This window comes from Eschrichtius robustus, chromosome 1 (assembly GCF_028021215.1).
Source record: "Eschrichtius robustus isolate mEscRob2 chromosome 1, mEscRob2.pri, whole genome shotgun sequence".
Taxonomy (NCBI): domain Eukaryota; kingdom Metazoa; phylum Chordata; class Mammalia; order Artiodactyla; family Eschrichtiidae; genus Eschrichtius; species Eschrichtius robustus.
This window is the reverse complement of record NC_090824.1, coordinates 134,692,668-134,715,885: the sequence shown is the minus strand read 5'-3', so window position 1 is coordinate 134,715,885 and position 23,218 is coordinate 134,692,668. Positions and strand designations below refer to the sequence as shown.

At 53.4% G+C, this 23,218-nt stretch overlaps 1 protein-coding gene across 1 annotated transcript in view; it reads right to left on the bottom strand.

Annotated features, from left to right (window-relative positions):
- CCDC33 (coiled-coil domain containing 33) overlaps positions 1-23,218 on the bottom strand; it is a 116,113-nt gene that overhangs the window by 31,478 nt on the left and 61,417 nt on the right. Inside the window, 1 exon segment of the mRNA XM_068541939.1 lies at positions 14,649-14,843. Coding sequence (XP_068398040.1) covers positions 14,649-14,843 — 195 coding nt within the window.

The window sequence follows — 23,218 nt, the reverse complement described above, 5'->3', positions numbered from 1 at the left end:
CTTTCTCAGTTCTCTGGGTGGGCCACCTGCCCTGGGGACTGGGCATGTCTAGGCCCTGTACCACCCTTGACCCACACTGCTCACGGGAAACAGACCTGCCTGTGGCTTCTCAGCCCCCGCCCACACTATGGCTCAATGGTGTCCCTGTTCTTAGAGCAGGGACCTGAAAACCTCAGGCTGTGGGAGCCAGAGGTGGGACCAGGACCAGAGCCCTGACCCTCAGCCCCCAGGGGCGGCCAGCCTTCTGCGGGATGGCTTGATTGGGACTAGAGAGCCAAGGCCCTGCCTGGCGGGGGAGGGCTTGGAGGTGGTCTGCAAGGGCCTCAGGTCAGGCACGGCTCACCAGGGTGAGGGGCTAGAGGTGGGGAGGGAGGTGAAGGAAGAGGAGGACTTGGCCTCACCTTCAGGAGTCCTAGACTGAGCGGGGGGACAGTGCCCCAGCCTGTGGAGCCCCAGTCTGAGGGGAGGTGCTATGTCCCTGCCTTGGAGCATATCTGAGGGGGAGGCAGGACCCACACGCTCCCGATAAGGACACATGAAAGGAACAGATGGTGCCAACAAGTGCAAATTAATTGAGCGAAGCCTGTGTACATAGGTGCTGTGAACAGGCAGGCTGACAGGCCCGGGAGGGGGTGGAGGGGGGACAGGGCAGGGAGCAGGGAGAAGCTATAACGAGCACTTATCGATGTCTCGCTGGATCTGCAGTCCCGAGCACAGTTATTGACAAAGCCTGTCTATAAATCTCCTGGCCATGTCTCTAGAAACCTTAATTACGGGGCCTCATTACCCCTCACACCTCTAGGCACAGGGGACCAGCCTGAGCCAGAGCGGCTGCTGACACTGAGGCTGGCCTGTGACAGCCGGGCTAAGCTGCTGCAGCAAGAGATGCCCAGCTGGGGTGCCTGGGGGGACACAGCTTAGGGTCCTGTGCCCCAAGGTGTGGGCAGAGGCTCAGCCTCCAGGCCAAGGGCAGGGGGGTGGAAGAGACTTTGGTGCCAGGGAGCTCAGGGTTCATGTTCCGGTTTTGCCAGTTACTCTTGGCTCTGCCAAGCACTTGGCCTCTCTGAGCCTCAGTTTCATCATCTGTACAATGGGGACAGGGCTGGGGTGAAGACTAAGTGGGCAGTGACTGTCCAGTGTCAAGCACAGTGCCCAGCACTGGTGCATGTGTAACACATGTCCTTCCCTCTCTTCTTGGTCACTCTGCTTAGAAGCTACCGGGAAAGAAAGCAGCAGCCCCTCACGTGCCAGGAGCTGGCCTGGCACACTCAGCTAGACCTCAGTGTGCTCCTGTTGAACATAATTTCACAGCATCATACAAGGCTACTCTCTGACCAGCAAGACAAAAAGAAGACCACTCCATAATCATGTCTGAACACAGATGAAACATGAACATTGTCCAAACCACACAGATGACGAGACAGCAGCCTTTCCTGGCTAGTACGAGTGCCTGCTGCTTCTTTACCAAGGACAGTTGCAGCCTCGTTGTTCCCCTGCCTTCTGGGTAAGAATCACTAAACTCCCCACTCATAGAATTATCCCCCCTCCTGAGAGCATCTGACCAGAGCAAAGCCTTATATCCTTGAACTCTCCCCTGAATCACCTAACAGGAGCCTGAGTCCTTTATGTCCTTTCCCAACACACCTTCCTAATAACCTCCACCCACCTTCTTGGTTGTCTTTGGTTGGAAGGAATTGAGATTATTAGTAGAACATCATGTCTTTAGACTAGCGTGCTCCAGGCCTGAATTCTAGACTCTCATTTTCACCCTCCCCCATCTCAACATTTCTGTGAAGGTGTGTGCCCACGGCTTCCCATTCAGTGTTCCCTTCCTAGGCCAGGAGAAAAAAAGCCCTGGAGCAGGCCTGTGGAGGGAAGAGGTCCCAGGGCCACTTTCCAGATCTCTGGTGTGGGGGAAGGAGCCCCAGGCTGGACATCTGGGCCTCTTGTGGGATTCAAGGGGGGCAAAGACAATCTGGAGCTGAGGGAGGGACTGGGGTGACAGAGGAGCTGAAGGTGGGGCCTCTCTTCCTTCTTCCTAGGGCTCACCTTAGCCCCTGGAAAGCCAGCACCGGGAGGGGTCCTCTGCTCCAAGTGCCTAGGCCTGATGTGCCAGAAGGGGCCGACTCCCAGGGCTTTCTAGGGGAGGCTGGCATGGATGGGCAATGCCTCAGTGTAGTTGGGAATGGGCAGGTGTAGGTCCCCATCCCTGGGAGCTCACTAACCTTTTCTCTGCCTCTCTGGCCCCATCTAGATTCTTTTAAAAAGGCTGTTATGGCCTCTGCCCCCCATCCTCAGGGACTGGACCCTTTTTGGCTGGTTCTCCCCGCCTGCCTCCAGCCTAGCCCTGAAGTGCTGAAAACTGTGCTCCACTTCTGCCAGGCTCTGGGCTCACCCCATAGCTTCACAGAGGGTTTCTGCTCTCAGACTCCTGGGCGATGCTTCTGGAAATCTGTGTTACACTTTGCCATCGGAGCCTTGAGTCACAAGGTCCTTTCAGAGCCCCTTCTCACCTGGCTGGTGACCCAGCCTCTTTTAGCCACTTTGCCCTCATGACTCGCCCCCCTCCCATCCCTGGGAATCCCCCTGGGCCCTAGCCCTCACAGATGCAGGCAGCAATGAGGGGAGGCGTTTCATGAGGGGATGCCCCCATTGCCTGAGGGCTCCCTCTCTACCCAGTGTCTCTGGGTACCCATGCCCCTGTCCACCTCAGGCCCAGGGTTCAGTCTCAGAATGCAAATCCTGATTAGTCAGACCTGCCCCAAGCACATCTCCAGTCCTGCCTCAGGGCCAGCTCCCCTCCCACTTTCAATGTCAGGCCCCAAGCCCGTCCTGCTGAGATGGCAGTAAGATCACTCACTCCACAGAGGATTTGGGAAGGTCTGGGGTGGGTAAGGCAGAGACCCATACACGGTGGAGGAACGTATTCCCCAAGGGAGTGGCTGATGTTCGTCTGATATGAGGGTCTTGGAGGGGCTGAGAGAGAGGAAATCTGGCCGCCCCCCATGCCCCAAACTCTCCCATACTGTCCTTCTCACCTCCTGCTCTGAATGTTAAGGCACCAGAGGTCCTTCACAGCTCACAGAACCCTTTCCAGGCACCACGGGGTTTTTGCAGCCAGCCTGTGCGGTAAGCGTTATCATTATTCCCATTTCACAGCTGAAAAGACTGAGGTTCCTATAGGTGCTGGCTGAGTGCTGAGTGGGAAGCAAACTTCCTGCCTCTGATCCAGACCTGTCTTCTCCCCTGGGCCATGTGGCTCCTTAGGAAGGGACACTTTATGCATCCGTGGACCCATTTACGGAGCACCTACTGTGTGCCAGGCCCTCCAGAGTGTGGGTGGGGAAAGGATATAAGGCAGAGAGAGCAGAGGAGCAAAGGCCTGGAGCTGTGAGTGAGTATGATTAGAGTTGGGTGTGGGTAGAATATTCTGGGTTGGGGCACAGGCTTCAGAGGCCACAGGGGTCATCAGGCTGAGGGGCTCATGCAGCAGGTGAGGGAACTATTGGAAGGGTTTAGGGCAGGGGCAACACACCTGGTGGCTGTGTCCTAGGGTGGAGGCGGTCAAGTGGGCAGGAGGGTTCCATCTGGACTGGCTCCTGGACTGAGCCAGCTTCCTGAGGGAGCCCCTCTGGCACTCCACAGGAGCTCCCACTTCTTAAAGGAGAACGTGGGAGGGAGAGGCCTTCATCTTGGCCTCCACGAGACTCTCCCCCACTGGTGAAGCAGGGCTCAGAGTGCGCTCCCCACCCAACCAGAGGAGGGACCCTGAGATGCCTCCGGTCTCCCAAACCAGTCTTCCGAGGGGCTCCAGCCACCAGGTCCTTGCCCTTGCTGGCCCTTCGATATCCCTGAGCCACTATCCAGCCATCGCCTGCGTCTACCACATGGAGGTGGATTTGCATATCTGAGAGTCAAAAAAATTCTGCCGCAGAAGCTTAGCGCCATCAGGGCTGCTGAGCTCCCTTTTGTCTGTCTGAGTAAGAGCCGGCTAAAGGCTGAAGGATAATTAGTCCCTTGTGGGCAACGTTGTCCCCCCTCCTTGAAGATTTAAAGGCACAGCCCACCTACTCAACCTGCTTCTCCTCGCCACAGTTCCCACTGGCATCTTGGCCCTTCTCTTGCAGCCCCTCCCAGCCCAGCTTCTCAGTCCTGGTGGCGCTGAGGAGGGGAGGTCTGCCGCTGGAGGAACGATGAATGGGCATTTTATCTGATTAAACTGGGAGTGAACTGGCTCTTCTCTATTATCTTTGGACCTGATTGGATATTTAACACCAAATATAGTGTGTGTCAGTGCGTGTGTGTGTGTGTGTGTGTGTGTGTGTCTGTGCGCGCCTGCATGCGCATGAACTGGGCTTTTCTAGTGCGCATCAGGAGGAAATTGGATTGTACTGAAAAGCATTTAATCTGAGCTCAGGAGTCTACCCTAATAGAGTCACTGAGCTGGGGGAGGGACAGTTCTGCCCTTAGCCCTGGACAGGAAGGGGCCCTGCCCTGGGGCCTGTGTGTTACAGGATCCTGCTCTGGCCCTCCTAGGGCTGCACCCTCCCCATGGGGTGAGAGGAGTTGGTGAGGCCAAGGGGTGTGCCCATCCAGAGCCTGAGTACTGTTCTAGACCACACCCCGGTACAGGGGACCCCAGAATCCTCTCCTGCTTCCAGGGCCTCTCCTCCTAAAGGGGACCGTGCACTCTTACACAGGTGAAAGGTCTCACAAGATCACTGGGTCATTAGCGTGTGGGACCGAAACTGAGCTGGATGAGAAGGAAAGGGGACGTCTCCTGCTAGGTTTGAGGGGACTGGGACAGGGGGCTGGGAGCTGCTCTCCCCATGTCGCCAGGGTCCAATGTGGAATCCAAGAATCCTCTGAGGTGGTTTCTAAGATATATTTGTCAAGGTAGAAGAATAGAACATGTATAATAGTTTGTGAGCTCCAGCTTGATTTATAATTTTTCCTTATCTGGGGTATAGGTAATGTGGTGTGTAGACCTCCACATGTATTCTCAAAGGTTTGGAGTGGGCCTGGGGAGGGGACCGGCAGCCACAGAGCTCTGTTCTGGGGTTTAATAGACACTAAGGCAGCCATCCCACCCAGACAGGCTGGGGAGACGATGAGTCAAACTCACCAGGCTCTTGACTTGAGTCATGAGGCTTGGCCAAGGCAGCTGCAGGAGCAGGCACTGGGCTGAAACCCCAAACCTGTGTTGGACCAATGAGTGCTCTCCCACCGTCTTGCCCTGTGGCCCTGGGAGGGTTACTGAGCTACCAGCAGTTTCCCCAACTGTAAAATGGGGATGATCATTGTATGTCCTTCATCAGATGGGCACAAGGATGAAACAAGATTATGACAAAGTTCTGGGAGCAGAGTAAGAGCTCAGTAAAGATTGATGGATATAATTAGTATTATTAAAAGGTGGGCTAAGCTGGCAGTTTGCAGAAGGGATGGGCCCCATTTCCCAGGTTAGTGAATCTCTCCCAGTCCCCACTGGTTCTGTAGTCCCCCCTCCAACCCTCACCAGTCGATGATTTGAGCCCTCAGCAATTTATGGCCTCATCATCTTGGCTTTATTTACAGAGAGAGCTGCACTCCTGCCCCGCCCACCCACCATTTAATCAAGGAACTGAGATGGATAGTGATACAGGGCAGCAAGAGCCATCTCACTAAGGAGCGGAGCCAGGAGGCTGTCCTATCTCCGCCTGCCTTGTTTGCCGGGACGAAGGAGGAAATCATGAAGACCAGGCTCCTCACTCCACAGAGGAGCAGGCGGAGGCCCAGAGAGGGAAGGGGGTCAAACAGGGTGACTCCTCAAGTCAGTGGCAGAATAGAAACTGCACCCCAGGTCTCCGGATACCCTTCCCGTCCAGTGCTCTCTCAGCTGTTGATTTTCTCTCTTCTGGGGGCCGCTGCCCCAGTGGCCCTCTCATCCCCATCTCCTCTGAGCCCAATCTTTGGGTGCTTGGGGCTAGGCCCTGATTTGGCCAATCCCCATTTTATAGACAAGGAAACTGAGGTCCAGAGAGGGAAGGGACTAGCCCGAGGGCCCCACAGTGTCTCTTGGTGAGATCCTAGGCCAGGGTTCCACCTGGGAGATACGGACACACACACACACACACACACACACACACAAATACACACACACAAACACACACACGTAATCTCCACTCATCAGATTGCTCTTGCAGGAACAAGTTCACCCACTACACTTCTCTTCTACCAGCAAATCAAAGATCTATCGTGGTTTTCATACTAACAACCACTGACAGCAGTGCCGTCTGTGTACCCTGCCTGGCATTCCGTATAAAGTGTGCCCTGCCTGGCAGGGGAGGTTAGAGTTCAGTACACTCCCCTCTGTGCTCCTACAATCCCCTGAGCAGACTGCACCCGAGTCCTGGCTGTGACTCTCCTCCACTGAATTCTGATGTGTCTCTTCTGCTGAATGGGGGCTTCCTGAGGACAGGGACCTTTGTAGGGAGTTATCTTTATGTTACTGTCACTTAGCCTGGGGACAAGCTTCTGGAGAGGGATCAAAAGGGAAGGTCTGGGACTTCCCTGGTGGCACAGGGGTTAAGAATCTGCCTGCCAATGAAGGGGATGCGGGTTCGATCCTTGGTCCTGGAAGATCCCACATGCTGCAGAGAAACTAAGCCTGTGAGCCACAACTACTGAGCCCGTGTGCCACAATTACTGAAGCCTGTGTACCTGGAGCCCATGCTCCACAAGAGAAGCCACTGCAAGGAGAAGCCCTCACACAGCAACGAAGACCCAACGCAGCCAAAAGTAAATAAATAAATAAATAAATAAATAAAAAATAAATAATAAATTTATTTTTTTTAAAAAAAGGGAAGGTCTGGGTGAGTTGTGCCACCTCCCCCTTTCTCCCTCCATCTCAAAGGACCCCATGAATGCAGTGACTATTAATAAGCTTCCTGCAAAGTGGACTGCCTTTCATAGTTTCTAATGCACTGCCATCCACTCTCTCGTAAATACACTCAAAAGCCTCAAGAGTAGAGTAGGGGGAGAGTATTCCCTCCTTTAAACAGATGAGAAGGCCCAGAGAGGTGGAGTGACTTATACAAGATCACACAGCTCCTGAGTGGTGGAGACAGGACTCAGAGCTGCTATAGCTGCACAGATGTGTAGATGGGTCTGCAGTGGGAGATAACAGGACTTGGCACATAGTAGACGCTCAGAAAGCTGGATGAATGAGTGAATGAATGCACAAGTGAGTGCATATGCCTTACTGTAAAGTCAACAGGGAAGGGGAGTGGCTCAGGGTGTGTGGGGGTCACGGAGTGCTTGACATTTTGTTCCCTGTGCTCACGTGTCCCCTTCTTGGCTCCTCAAGCACTGCTCAGACTTGGGGCAGAGCTCCTTCCCTTTCCCAGCCCCCGGGGAGGAGCCACTTTCTCACCCGCCTCCCCAGGCTGTCTCACTTCCCTTGGCCTCTGCAGGCTCCTCCTCATTTAGGCTGGGGGCCTTCTCCTTGGAAGCATGCCTCCCCATCTCCAGATCTGCCCCTGATGTCTGTGAGGCCCAGAACAAAGGCATAAATGGAGGTTCCCTGCAGGTGCCCACCCTCCCCCCTAAACAGCCATCGCCTGATCCTATGGGTGCATCCCTGAATGTATTTGACTCTTGGGAGGATAGACTTTGGGAAGAGGCCTGCACGGTCCTCAGAGCAGGCTCAGGTCCATTTGGGCAGGAAATTCTGGGGTCTTGGGTACCTAAAGACTGGTCTAGATTGTGGGGCTTGGGCTCCAGGGTACATTTACCTGGCCCTGTGGACCCCTTGCTCTGTGGAGAGAGATGAGGCTGGAGGAGGCCCAGAAAGGGCCCTCTAAATCATCTAAGGATGGTATCCCTCTCCCATCCTGTCTAATACCCTGTTCCATGGCCCTGGGGACCTTTCCTGGAGCCAAGGCCACTTGTCCCTCTGGTCAAGTTGGTCAGAAAAACAAGCCCACTCCAGCAGCCAGTGCCTTTCCCTGGCTGGTCAGCCCTTGGCTCCCCACCAGCTCCAGGGACCTGGCAGGGGTGGGAGATGGTGTGGGGGGAGTGAGCCCACGAGTGAGAGAGTATGTGGAGTGGGGAGATGGAGCCAGCCTGCAGTGGGCCTTGCTCAGCCATGCTCACACACACACACACACACACACACACACACACACACACACCCCAAGACAATAAATCGACAAACACTTAATCTCTCTGCAAATTGAAACGGAGCTGTAAATATCTGCTGTATCCCAGCAGCTGAGTTATGAGTCTCGTTTATTAATCTCTTTAGTCCCAGGTGATGGATGGAGGAGGAGAATGGCCCACTGGGGAGATTCCGGGGATGGGGGAAGGAGGGAGGAGAAGGGGGTGAGGGGTCTGGGAGTAGCCCTTCTGGAGAAGGGGTCAGAGCGGGGAGGCCTGGGGCCTATGTGCTTTCCCCCGTTTTATTCTCCGTCTTGAAAAGCTCCATCAACACAGTGACTATTAATAAGCCTCCTGGCAAAGTGGACAGCCCTTTACAGTTTCCAATTCACTGTCATCCACTCTCTTGTTATTCCTTCCCACCGCCTCAAGAGGTTGGGGGGGTGGGGGCGGGAATCTCTTTCACTTAACAATAAGGAGACAGGCCCAGAGAAGTGGAATGATTTATCCAAGGTCACACAGCTCTTGAGTGGTGGAGACAAGCTCAAACCTGCTAGAGCTGCACGAATGAGAGGAAGCCGGAGGAAGGGTCTGCAGGGAGAGATAACAGAGATGGGGTCCTAATTTCTCTCAAATGATTGGTAAGCACCTTTCTCTCTCTCTCTCTCTCTCTCTCTCTGTAGGAACTGGAGGAGGAAGAGAAGGATGGGCAGTGGAGTCGGGACTACTGAGACTGGGGTGTTGGAGCAGGAGGGATGGGGTGACAGTGATGTTTCTGGAAACACCTGGTGGCCTGTAGGGGGCACGGAGTCAGGGCCCTCTGATTGGAGGCTGTTGAGGTGGGCACCAGAGGGCTGTGCTTTCTTTTTCTCTGTCTCCATCTGTTTCTCTTGTATTTTCCCTCCCTCCTGTGGTCCAAAGATCTGGGTGGGGCTCAGACTCTCAGGACCTGGGTGATCTGCCTCCCAGGTTGGGCTCGGTGTCACTCTGGTTTATGGAGGCCAAGCCCAGGCTCCTGGGCTTTGTGATGCCAACACCCTGAGCTGCCGTTCTTGCTACTAGGTGCCACTGACGTCAGTAGTGTCCATACTCAGGCGACCACTGCTGGCAGCTGCCTCCTGCTCAGGACCCATCACCTGCCACCAGGTGGTGCCCGGGGAGCCGAGGTTGGGCCTGAGCTTCTCAGCCTCACCAGTCTGCAGACCTCCTCCTGGGCCAGAGCCTGGGGGCAGGACCAAGGCTCCAGGAGCCCCAGGGGACTTTGGAACATCTGCTCCAACCTCCTCTGCTGACAGAGGAAGGGACTGGGGCCCAGAGAAGGGAAGGGAGTTCAAGGTCATTTCAAGGAGGTGGTGAGAGTGCTGTGAGCGCAGGGGATAGTGTGGAGCTGGGCTGATGGGCGAAGGGTATGTGTCCTGTGGCTGGGGGGTGCTGAGGGTGTAGCCATCATGAAAGGAGCAGGGCTGGGGCAGAGGAGGGCCCACGCCATGACCACATCCTGATTTGCCTAGGACTATCGCGTTTAGCACTGCAAGTCCTATGTCCCGGGACCCCTCAGTCCTGGGAAAACAGGGATGGTTGGACACCAGAGGACCACGCCAGGCACACTCACAGGACCAGGTTCACAGGTGTCTCTGCTATACTGCCAGCCCTTTCTGAAGGCCCCTCACCTGTTCCATTTGACGCTCAGAGGTAGGTAAGGCAGGTAAGCAGCTCTTTTCTATTACAGACAGAAAAATCAAGGCTTAGAGACACAAAGTGCTCCAAGTCACCCTGGGAAGTCATGGGAGAGCCAGCACCTCTCCGCCTGGCTGGGAGGGAAGCAGTCCCTGGGTTGGGAAGCCTGCCCTCCTGTCACCCGAGCCCCAACCTCCGCTGCTGTGTGACCTGGAGGAGCCGCAGCTTCTCTGGCCTTCCTTCTTCTCCTCATCCTTGAAATGGGGCCCTTTGTCCAGGGGAGCTGAAGTCAACCTACCAGGTTAAATGGCGGTGAGGACAGCTGGGGAAGGGGACACGAAAAAACCAGGAGGTGAGGGGGATCAAGGGATCATTCTGGGTTCAGCAGACTCAGGAGAGGGAGAGAAACAAAAGTGTTATGCTCAGAGCAGGGCAGGCGTGTGGGGACCGACCGCGAAGGGGAGAGATGAAGGGAGGGGTTTAGGCTTTCAAACAGAGAATGAAAGAAATGAGTTATTCCAGTGTGGTGAGGTTGGAGAAACTCCACTGAATCTTTAAACAACCCTTGTCAATTATTCATCTGCTGGTATGAGGGCCCTCTGGTCTGCCACAAATCTCCTCTGAGCAGTGGAGGAAAGGAAGGAGGGAGGGGAAAAAAAGGGGGCGGGGGGGAGAGAGAGAGAAAGAGAGGAAGGCAAATATTTACTGGCTACTGTGCACCTACTCTGTCACTCCTGCCTGCCGGGGAACTCCCAGAGCTCAGGACCTTGGCCTCTTCCCACCCCACCTGCCTCAGGACCCTGCACTGCAGGGCACAGGGCTGGGCACCTGGCGGAGGGGGGGGGGTGTCTCTTTTCCTGGCTGATTGGAGGAACAGCTGATACAGCTGCTGGGGAAAGGGAATCTGCGCAGTGGCAAGTGTTTCACAAGCCCTGGTGAATGGAGCTGGCTTGTCTGGAGGCTGCGTGGAAGCCTTCATCTCACCGGCTCTCACCGGTGTCAGAAGACATTGCCTGGCTCAGCATGAGGTGGGCTCAGGGAATCTAGGGGGTGAGCAGGGAATGCTTACAAGTTGTTTAGTGTTTGGAGAGTTACCATGTGTGGGATGCCTCTTAATATCTCATTCTTCACCCTCACTTAAAAGCCCACCTCTTCCAAAAAAGACTCCCTGGGCTGCTCAGAAGGGAGGTGAAGGCTTCCTCTAGCTGTGCCCGGACCTTACACTTGACCCAAGGTCATACCCACAAGATCCTGACCCTGGTGGGTCCACTCAGGACTGGAGCTTTGCACCCACTTTGATAGAATGGAACGTGAAAGGCGTATGTCAAAATCAGGTGTCCCGGATAAAGGGAGGAAGAATTGACTGGATTGAAGGCAGATCCAAGGGCACAGTGTGGGTAAGGGCGTCCGGGGGCAGGCCCCAGGGCAGCAGCGAGCATCCGTGGCATCCTGTCCTAAGAGAGGGTACAAACCCTGGTCTCCTCCACTCCTTTCTCTGTTCCCAAGGTGATCCTTTCTCCAGAAAGTGTTCAATTTTCTATTAAGCTCTGGAGGAAATCAGTGGCAGAATTGTTTCTTGGGCTCTGGGGAGTGTGCTACAAGACCAGACACAGACTAATGCACTCCTGGAATCAGGTGCTGCAGACACAGACTAATGTACTCCTGGAATCAGGTGCTGCTGAGAGGCTCACAGCCCGGATACAGTGGCCGAGAGCTGAGGGACACAGTTAATCGTTTGCTCACTGCACAATCACTGCCATGTCACTGGGGCCCACTGCTACACCCCCAGGCTCTGCTGCTGGTGGCCACTCCCTGACCGCACGTCCAGGAGTCACACACCTTGCGACAGTGCCATTGCCACCCAGATGTGTTCTAGTGCAGTCAGGTATTTTCCATGTTCTGTGACTCTGTCTACAGTGTACACGCTGTATTCCGTGCTCATTGCCGTGTTCTATGGCTGCATCTTCCTGTAATGCAGTGTTGTGTGATATCATTGTATGGCTTGGGTCTATTGCTATGCAACTACACTCCACTGCCCCTTCACCGTGTCCTATAGCTTGTCATTGTGTCTGTTGGTCGCATGAGCTCGCGGACTGCTATGTAATTTTGTTTGGTTGCTATGGAACAGTGACCCAATGCTTCACGCTACCTGTCACGGATCTGTGCGCTGTTGCTACCGACCCACGTTCTAGTGTTTGTTACTGGGCTCTACTGGCCGCGTGAATGTTTGTCTGGCTCCTACCCTGGTCCTTCTGGGCTCTGCCTAGGGGCTTGGAACTGGAGCTGGCGGCTGGGTCTCTAGGACCCAACCGAGGCAGAGGTGGGAATAGTCAGCATGGTAAATCTGTGCTGACAGAGAGACAGAGAAGAATGATGCGTTGGAGGACTGAGGCAGGGGTGGAGGGTAAATAGAATGAAACCAAAGCCAGGAACAAGGAGGGAATAGGCTGGAGGCTGGGCCTGGGACAGACTGGGATGGGCAAGGGAGAGGGGCAGGCCTGCTGAGCCTCAAAGCCTTTATCTACATCTGTGTAGGGTCAGTCCTGGCCTGGGCCCTGGAGCCCAGAGATGAGGAAGGTGGTGGCTGAGTGTACCTAACTCAACAGCAAGCTAGGGAGAGCAGCCAGTGCTTGTGACCTTGCCAGGTGCCCAGCAAGGGGAGGGTAGAGGGACCAGCCCACCAGTGGGAGTGCTGGGGTGATACCCAGAGAGGGCATGCTTGAATTAGTTCTCCATATAGACACAGCTCACAACATCTCTGACAGGGTAAAGGGCAGCCTTGAGCCCCCTTGTTCATACTCAGAGCCTCCCCAAATCCTGTCTTAGTGCCCTTGGGCCACTTATTTCTCCTCCTGCCCTCTGTTTACTCAACCCCTTGCTCAAAAACGGTTCCTCCTCATGGCTAACCTTGACTTCTCAAATGCAGTCTAGTTTCATCTCCATGGTTTAATCCTTTAGAGAAGGTCCACACTAGCTGGCCTACTACCCAAGTTATTATGCTTTAAATATTAAAGGATATGAAAAGTATATATACTGTTTGTATTGCTCACCTACTGGATCCATCCTATATGTCAAGGCCCTTCCCCCTCAGCTCTGCTTTCTTCTCCTTCTTTCCCCCATTATCACCATCAACAATATCACCATTGCATTTTATAAGCAGAATGAAGAGTCCAACTCAGCCGATTCCAACCCTTTCTACATCTTACCTCCCCAAGCAGATATATAACATTAAGTCATCTCTAATTTCTCTCAAATAATCCAGACCCTGAGACCCACTGACCTCCACTCAGACCTTGGATCCTTTGCCAAGCAGAAATGTTCACTAGACTCCAAACCAGAGAGGGCCTGCCGTGCATGGTACCAGGAGTGGGGCCCATAGTGCTCCCTCCTTGACCCTGCTGGGTCCAGCACCCAGTGGCCGAGATGAGAGGCTCATCCTGCTCCCCGGGGTAGTGTGAGGTCTGCATCCGGCGGTGAGGTGAGGGCCTCCCTGGGTGATGCCTGAGACTTGGCTGGCTTGGCACCCCAGGGGAGGCTCCTGGAGCTGGAGGGGTGAGGGGAGGAGAGAGCCCTGAGCTCTCTGCAGGGTTGTGACCAGGGAGGGAATGCCTTTGTCTTTCCCCTTCCTTCCAGTCTGCCTTTCCCCTTCCATGGCTCCTTCCCTTTTCCTTCCTTCCCTGGCCTTTCCCCCTCCTTCTTTCTCCCCTGCACTACCTCTGCTCAGAGGCACAGGAGGGGCGTCATGAGGCCAGGCTGTGGAGGCAGCAGGCATTGGTTTATTCATGCTGCCCAAAGTCTCCAAAGGCAGGTCTGGATCTTTATTTTCAACCCAACTGATGGCTGACCTGGCAGGTCAGGCCCGGGAGCCGCCTTCCCGAGGGGCAGAGGTGAGAGGAGTGAGTGTAGAAGATGGCCTCGGGGTGCTCTGGACCTGCCAGGGAGGGTCCCGCTTGGGGTGGGCAGGGGCACTCCATGTGGGAGCATCCTGGGCACACCCAGCAGACAGCACCCTTCCTATTCGCCCGATGGGACATGTTCCAGGAAGGTGCAGTAGTGCCAGGGGAAGATGCGAAGGCTGTTGATGGAGACGGTCAGGTCCTGGGAGGAGGAGGCCCAGGGTTTCCCTTTGGGCCGGTGGCCTTGGCTCCGGCCTTTTCTCAGGATCTTCCGGAGCAGCGCTCCCCATGGGATCCACTGTGGAAGAAGGGAAGAAGTCACGTATGAGTTCACCCATGGTGGTTGGGACAGGACTTCAATTGGAGCCTTTGACTGGACTGTCTTTCTGGTGGCCTGTCCTGGAGTTTTCTGCATCAAGGGGCTAGGACTCGGCACTGAGCCCTCACCAAATTAAGGCATCACCTTGGCTGGCTGCCTGCACCATCCCTTTCCCAGCATCTTGTCAACTGGTAACGGGAAGCCAGACCAACTCCCACAATCAAGGGTAGAGACTCTGTGACCAAAGACAACATCCTCTGTGCTTTGGGTCCTACTTTCCTCTTTCGAAAGTTAACACTAATCTTTCCAGGGCTTCCCACTACCCAGAGGACAAGCTCTCGAGTTGATGGCTACTTGAGTCAGAGGAACCCAGTCTTACAAGTGTTGCAGGGGTTGTTTTGAAAGAAATCACCTGAGAGTTCCATTCAAAGGTGAAGAAACTCTGTAAGACGAAGACCCCACACCTTCCACCAGTTTAGGGTGACTCATATATAGAGTGTGCCTAAAGGGAAGGTCCACTCACCACCCGAGGAGTGAACAACTCACAGGTGGCAGGCAAGCCCCTTTTCCAGGCCCCATCCCCACTCTGGCCTTCCTGGCCCTGGAGGGGAGACACTCACCATTTCTCGGGACATCTTGGGCACCTGAAGCTCTTCCTCTGCTTCCTGAGAAGTGGATGTGTTGGAGCCAATTGTGGAGCTCACTGTGGCCTTGGACCAGGACTCACGGATGGTACCCATCTTCTCGTCTAAGATCTTGGGGTCCAGGATGGGCAGAACCTTGCTGTTGTTTGGTGTCAAGAAGTTTTCCGGCCTCTGGGAAGAGAAGGTGCAGAGACATTGCTCTGCGCCTTTCTACCATCAGTGTGCCTTTCTGCATCCCCCAAGCCACTCCTCCTCATGGCTCAGGAAGCCCTGCCTGCCTGGGCCCTGTCTACCTCCCACCACCTGCCCCCTTGCTCACTGCACTCTAACCACACTGTCCTTGCCTTTTCTCCAACAAGCCGAGCTCGTTCCTGCCTCAGGGCCTTTTTATCTGCTGATCTCTCTACCCGGAGAGCCTCTCGGGTCTTTACATGCCTGTCCCCTTCTCATTATTCAGGTCTCAGCTCAGATGTGATCTTCTCAGAGAGGCCTTTCCTTTGAGGTAGAGGCCCACCCCACCTAGAGTAACCCCTCCTCCAATATACTCTATTCACATTATCCCATTTTACTGTGTTCACAGTACTTACTCTACCAGAAAATTCATTTCCAAAAAATGTGTTTACATGTTAACTGTCTGCCTTGCTCCTCCACTCTCCACACTCGAATGCAAATTACCTGTAAGCTGGGAACTCATTTATCCCTAGTGTCTGCCTCATTGTAGGAACTCAAGAAATATATGTTGAAAGAATAAACACACCATGCCATCTATGACTCCCACCCTTGGTGCAGTAACAACAGATTCGAAAATCTCCATGCTTCTTTGCCACCCTTTGCTGTGTAGACTTGCTTTCCATTCCATCTCCTTGTCATCCTCTCATCTTCTTACCCATTAAACAGTGTCTCTTCTCTCTCTGCTCTGATGGGCCTCCTTCTCCATCCATGTTCTTTTTCCTAATTCTCTTCTTCCTCTCTTGACATGACTGCCACTCTCATCTCTGCTTGTTTAGAATTTAACCGCACTCAGATACCAGCCCTTCCAGGATGCCTTCAGGGCCTCCACCCACACTTGCTCAAAGCTTTTCCGGGTTCTCCCAGCCCAGCAGCTGGCTCTCTCTGCTCTCACACTGTCCTCTAATTCCAGGCTTATTTGCCATTTTTGTTTTTTTGACAAAACTTTAAGTTCCTCGGGCTTAGGGACATGTCTTATACTCCCTCTGGGGAGAGGTTATTTGAAAGCTCTGTTGGAAATCCATGGTTAGCCCCCCAAACGTGCCCATTGTTCAAAGAATCATGCAGACTCAGGTTTGTAGGGACCTCAAAGATGACCCGCTTCCACTCTACATCAGCTGTTAGAATCCTGTCTTGGCCACACAGTAACACTGTCTAGAGTGTTGCGTTAGAAAGAAGCAAATAGAACAATGGGCACAGTGCCAACCAAGACAGATGTGCTCAGGGTTAGAAGTGCCCAAATGTCTGACCCTGAACAAACAGAGAGAATGAGTGCAGGTGGGCCTCTCTTTGAGTGGATGCTCTATATGAAAATCCACACCTATGAACCAGATGAATCAGGACAAGGACCCTTCTATTTACCTCTAGGATCCTTTAAATAACTACCCTTTAAAAATAAATTTGGTGTTGAGAAATTCATTAACAAGAAACATTTTCAGTCTTGCATCAATAGATTAAGGGACATTCATACAAGTACAGAGGTATCCAGTCCAGCTGGGGCCTCATCCCCCCTTCCCTCTACCATCAAATAGGTACCGGGAGAAAGCTGCTATATGAAGACTTTTGGGGTGGGAAGAGTGAAGCATTGGGTGACTCTGAGGCTGACTTTGGCACTGACTGCACTTTATAACCAAGACTTCTGGGGCTGTTTTGTCCCTGGGTATTAGGCCTGGCTGTCTCTCTCACCTGCTCCTCTCAGTAACTTTCATTCATTCGGAGGCTCCCCACTGAACATGCCCTCTGTACAGCATCTGAGTCAGATGGTTTGGGGTTTTCTAGTTGTCTGTGTGTTTTAGATAAGAAAAAGCACCACATCTGTCTCCTGTTCAGAACAGCTGAACACGATTGGCTGTAGCAGAAAAACTACAGAATGTATATTAGATGGATGGGTGGGTGGATGGATGTAGGAGAGAGGGAAGGAAGAAATAAGTAGCCAAGGCAAAGACCAACTCGCCGTTGACCAGGTGGCCCCTGGGGTGGGGTGAGATGCTGATTCAGGACCTGTAATGACATTTCTCCTCATTTCCAGGCAGAAAGCCAATCTTGATGCCCTGGATTTCATAGACTGCCATCTAATCCAGTTAGGGGAGGAAGTAGAAGTAATGAAATCAAGGGAGAGGTCTCCAGAGGCACCCTCATCAGTTCTGTAAGCAGGGACACACTGCTGAGAGAGTCCCTTCCTCCACAGCCTGTCACCCTGACATCCACCCTGCGTGGCCCCAGTACCAAGTGGGTCAGCTCAGTGACACAGAGCTGACACTTACTGGGCCCCTGATCAGAACTGGGCACTCACTAACTTTATGTGGATTCTGAAATTTATTATGTATAATTAATTTAATTTCATCACAAAGATGAAATAAAAATGAGATGGACCCCTCAGTCCAGACCACCCCATGAGTCTCCGGTGGGCAGGGGTGTTGTTCCAAGAAGGAGGAAAGGAAAGGCAGAGTATCTATGGACTTCAGTCTATTCTGCCCATCCCACCCCCTCCTGACCCCCAGCTGCTCTTCCTGTAGCTTCTACCAGACTCAGTGGTCCTGCTCTGCCCTCTCCATGGCTGGCTCTGGCCTATACCTGCTTCCACAGCTGCTTCATGAGAGTACCTCCCCAGCCCTCACCCCTGCAGGTCTCCCAATGAACTTTGCCAGGATCTATCCCAGCCTGGGGCTTGGGGTAAGATGGGTGGGTGACTTTTATAGAAAAATCTTTACACTTCCACATAATGCAGGCCCCAAAGGGAAGGTCAGAGGCAGTTGTTCTAGTCATGCGAGGTAAGGGGTCCCAGGAGGACCACAGTGCCTCACATAGCGCTTAAATTCTCTCTATTGTTCCCTTACATTACCTGTCCAGACTCATCAGCTTCAGTCTGCCTACATTTTGGGGAGGGGCTTGTGCCCCCCTCTCCTTGCTCCTCATGGGAGGGACCTTGTCTGAGACTACAGGGAGGAGTCAGGCTGCTGGAAGTGGTGGGTCAGGGTGGAGAATGGGGGAGAAACAATGCTAAAATGGGGATGGAAAGAGGGGGGATCTCTGGGGACTAGCTCTTCCGTATTCGGGCCCAGCCTTGCCTTGCTCTCCCGTCTTCCTCCAGGTGGGGGAGGAGGCTTCTGGCTCACCCCACAAGCCTGCTTATTTGCTTTTCTATTTGGCAGGCTTTGCCCTGCCTGCGGAGGCAGCTTGGGGCTGACAAGTGGCCCCTCGCTCTGTGGCTCCGTGGCTACAGCACATCCTGCTTCATTAGGACTGTAATTAGGAGACCTACTTTGAAAGCTCAAAGTGATGCATGACCGCGCACAGGCTCAGACTCAGCGCCCAGCCCACGGCTCCTTGTCCTGCTGCAGCTGTCCCACACCGCATGAGTGCATGGTGGGGAGGAGACACCCCTTCTTCTTCCTTCTCAGCCCTCACTGTTGCCTGCAGAGGGTCTGTTGAGACAGACCAGGCCAATAGCATAACAGACTCGAGGATTCTTGTGTCACCTGTTTCCCCCTCCTCCTCTAACATCTTCTGCCTCCCTCCTACCCAGTCCACCCCCTAGGTCCCTGATCATGCAAAATGCAGCAGTTCCAGCCTGCCCTGGCAATTACAGACTAGCCGAGTTGCAGCTGCTGTCCTCGGTGCTGAAAGTGCCCGTCTTGCGGCCTGCCTGCCTCTCGCCCCGCCCTGAGCCTTCTTGCTGGAGCGCACGGGCTCTTAATTCAATTAGCTGGCCCTGAACCCTCCCCAGGGAGCCTGGAGCGGAAACTGACAAATTCTGTTTAACAAAGACATTTGTCCCCCGCCCCGCTGGCTTTGGGCTCTGCCCGCCTGTATCCTGCTCATTAGGTATCTAACAAAGTGCGTCCCAAGAAATCTGCTTCCAATCGCTAGTAATTCAGGAGGCCTGATGCAATTTTCTCCCTGATAAGGGTGTCTCGCCCTCTGGCAAGTGCCATAATAAGCCCTGTGCAGCGGATCCCCCATCAGTCGCTGCTTTGTCATTTCCTGTGGCTGCAGTTGTAGGTTCTTATCTCTTCAGCTGAAGGAGTTTCAACGGGTCCCTCCAAGGGGGCTTGCTGCCTGCCCTGCATATCGTAGGCCTCATTTATGACAAGCCATGTGGTCTTGCAGCTGCGGTGGGGTTTGAAGCTCTGAGTCTGTCTGCCAGCCAAGAAGGGCCCAAGTGTTAATCCTCATTGGGACCATGATTCATTCTCCAGAAAATGGTGTCAGAGGGTTAATCTAAAAACAAGTTGTGGCACCAGAGGAGGGGAGCCAATGAGAAAGATTTTTTTAAAATTCTGGCAGGGATTTTATTTATTTATTTATTTATTTATGGATGTAGGTACCATTCTTTTATTTATTTATTTATTTATTTATTTATTTATTTATTTATTTATGGATGCAGGTACCATTTTATTTATCTATTTATTTATCTATCTACCTATTTATTTATTTATTTTTGGACGTAGGTACCATTCTTTTATTTATCTATCTATTTATTTATCTATTTATTTATTTATCTATTTATTTATTTATGGCTGTGCTGGGTCTTCGTTGCTGCGCGAGGGCTTTCTCTAGTTGCGGGAGTGGGAGCTGCTCTTCGATGCAGTGCACGGGCTTCTCATTGCGGTGGCTTCTCTTGTTGCGAAGCACAAGCTCTACGTGCGTGGGCTTCAGTAGCTGTGGCTCGCAGGCTCTAGAGCACAGGCTCAGTAGTTGTGGCACAGAAGCTTACTTGCTCCGCGGCATGTGGGATCTTCCTGGACCAGGGGATTGAACCCGTGTCCCCTGCATTGGCAGGCAGATTGTCAACCACTCTGGCAGGGATTTTAGTATTAAATAGAGCCCTGCCTATGGCTCAGTGGATGGGCTGTGGGCTCCCTCTTGTTAGCCTGAAACCTGGTCTTTCTGCAGTTAATCTTCTCCCTTGGGTTCCCCCTATTCATATCTAGAGAGACTCTTCCAACATATAGGTCAGATCACGTCCTACTGCTGCTCAAAGATCTTCCTTAGCTTCCTATTACTCTATGATGAAGTCTATACCCTGTATCCTGGCGTTCAGGCCCTCCAGAATCTAGGCCCCATCTAACCCTCCAGTCTCACCGCCCACAACAGCTTCCTCATGTCCCATGCACTCCAGACACTGTCGTGTTTCCATGGCTTTGCACTCGTGGTTCCCTCTGCCAGAAGCACCCTTGCCTTGCCTATTTCCAAGCCACTCTTTGAGGCAGAGTGCAAACCATGCTTCTCTATGACTCTTCCCCTGACAATGCAACTACCTCAACTAGAACCCTTAGCAAGATGAATAGTGATGATCTTTTGGGGTGCTTTACCGCTTGGCACAGGTTAAGGATCTAACAAATGGTTGATGAATTCATGCCTGAATGACCTTGGCTGGACCAAGTGTACACATGGTTTGGCTAAAAAGAGGTCTAAGGCTGTGGTAGTCTGGCTTTGAGATGGGGAAAAAACCCAAGAGCGGCCCCCAATTTCTGAGAAGTCTGGTCTGGAAGCTTCTGCCCTTTCTTACTTCCTCTCCTCCCCCTTCTTCAATCCATCAGCTATGCATTTGGTTCATGCGGAGAGCAGAGCAGGCCAGGGGGAGGCCCGAATGTCCAGTTCCTTAGTCATCCCTGCATCCTGACTCAATCCACTCCATCTGTGGCTGGGAGTCACAGGCTCACATTGTCAAGGCAACACAGGGTGGTTGGTGAGGCATTGTGGATGAGCCTGCAGTGTGGCTCTGGGTCCATCCCTGCCCACCCTGGCCTGGGACCTCACAGGCCAAGAAGCAGGTCTTCATTTTCTCTATCTCCTTTATAGCCCCCAGCTCAGGGCTCTGGCCTCTAGAGAGATGATTGTCTGTCTCTTCTCCATTTCTTCATTCTCTGAAAAATTGGTGTGAGACCAAATGTGGTGCTGGTGACGTTTATCTTCAGCACTTGACAAGGCCTCCTGATGTCCTTATAGATGTGAATCTGGTGGAGCAGCTGTCATGAGGGGTGGGCGCTGAGTGATGGATTAGCAGGGCTCTGTCGTTCCCCTCCCCCTGGAGCTCTGTCGTCATCCCTGATGAGTTCAGCATGTTTGTCAGCAACTTGGGTGAACAATAGTAAGAGCTCCCTTTACTGAGGGTCTGCAAGACCCTTTGCTGGGCACTTACACACGCTCCCTTATTCAATTTTCACTGCATTTCTGGCTGGTAGGGATCACAACCCCTTTCTATGGATAGAAAAGTAAAACTCATGGTGGCTACGATCATGTGGAAGATCCAGAATTCAAAGCCAGATCTAAGGATGCACGCTTTTTAGTGCACATTGCAGCCAAGTGTCCTAACTACATGCACAGGTGACCTGGAGCTTGGGGTAGGGGTGGAGGTGGGGCTGTGAATGGGTGACGCATGATGAAATCAGGCTCCAGAGTGATCTCCAGCCCAGACAATATGCTGAGACAAAGAAGGTGAGTTCAAAATAGAGCAGCAGAGGTTCAAGGTGAAGGTGTGCCACCTGACAGCGGCTCACATACCAGACAGGACTCCCAGGCTCTAAATGGACCCCACAACCTTGGTTAGGAATAAAGCGAATGATAGACTTTGGCTGCACCAAAGGGGAGAATGTGTTTGCAGAAAAAGGATGATAGTCCTATTCTACCCACCAATACTGATCCAGCTTCACAGTTTGGGGGGACACTTTAAGAGGAGTGTTGTCAAGATGAGACAACCAGGAGGATGAGAAGCGGAAACCCAGTGTGACAAAGAGCAGCCAGAGGGAGAGTTGGTCAGGCTGCAGATGACACAACTAGTTTGCAAACAGCAACAGGGCCGACCTGCGCATGGGCGCTAACTTCTCTGGAGCCAGTCTCAGGAAGGAAAAGGCAGGACTGGGGGAGGCAACTGGAGAGAGATAGGAGGAAGAGGTCTACCATGGAGCTGATAGAGGCTGGAGAGGGCTTCCTGAGAGGAAATGAGGTCCCTGTCACAAGAAGTGAGCAAGCAGAGTCTGTAAAACCCTGTGTGTTGGAGGGAGTGTCAAATGCCCTCCCTGAAGTGGGGAGCATGGGGGGAGTTGCATCATAACCAAGAGACTGTTGGGGGAGCATGGAGCACTGCTGGGAGGGTTTCAGGCACTGTGAAAAGCAGGCAGGAAACTCTTATGGTGGGATGGTGAGCCCTGACCCAACGCTGAGCATCTGTGAGGCTGGCCCCGGAAAGGCATGGGCTCTCCCCTCTCACTCATCTGTCCCCAGCTTCCTTGGGTCGTATGGGTTGATCTCTGAATTGGACCTAGAGTCTGGGCAGGTGGGGAAAAGGGTACCTGTGAGCTGGGGAGGGATAGGTCTTTTCCTCTGTCTCCTGCCATGTGGCCTGGGAGAGTGGGAGGACAGGGAGGTAGGGGGTGCAGGGTGAGGTTGGGGGTCTGTGCGTAGGGCAGGGATGTTGTGAGGGTGAAAGAGGGGAAAGGGTATTTTTCTCTGGATTCATCATTATCCTTATGGTAGTGTTTTCAGAGCTGGAGTCTTGGGGGTGAAACAGAAGCTCCCAGCGGATAGAAGCAGCTGAGGAGACTGCTGTGCCACCCTGGACACTGGGCCTTCTGGGCGGCTGCGTTTGGTGAGGAAATGGAGGACGGCTTGTGTTGGGGCTTCTCAGAAGACCAGCCCAGGGCTGACATGTGTGGCTTTCCAAAAATCCATAAGAATTCATCAGAAGTCAGCATGTTTCTGCCTGTCCCCTGCCCTCCACTCCACATTTGCTAAACAGCCACTTGTTCCCACTCCGGGCTGGTCTCCACAGAGAGTGGTTTGAATAAAAACACCGGGGCAGCCTTTTACACGGCATCAAAGACCTGCCCGCACCCCTCCTCCCTTGAGGGGAACAGGGAGGGGAGGGTCAGATGGGACTGTGGGAGCCGCCCCGTCCCTCAGTGGGGGATAGCAGGGGCCACCTCATCCTCTCCTTAAAGGCACCCTCTCTGTGCCAAATCCAAGGAAGCAGTGGGTTTTGAATCCTCCAGCATCTCTCAAGTCTGTGGCCTAAGGAGAGGGGGCTGTTCATCTGAGAGGCTCTGCCTCTGCCTGGTGCCCTGGCACCCTGCCTGGGCAAGACCCTGGATCCCAAATCCCAGCCCCAAGAGGGCACCTGTTGCTGAACACCCAGATGACAGCATGGACTTGTCCCACCTCATGGGGAGGCACATTTCCAGGCAAGGAGGCAGGAGTCGACACAACGAGCACCTACTGTGTGCACTCCAGGCTCTAATCCACATAGTCAGCCTAGGAAACCTGGTCAGTTGTCTCACTTCAAAGAGGTTGTCTGCAAGCTGGAGGCCACCCAGGAT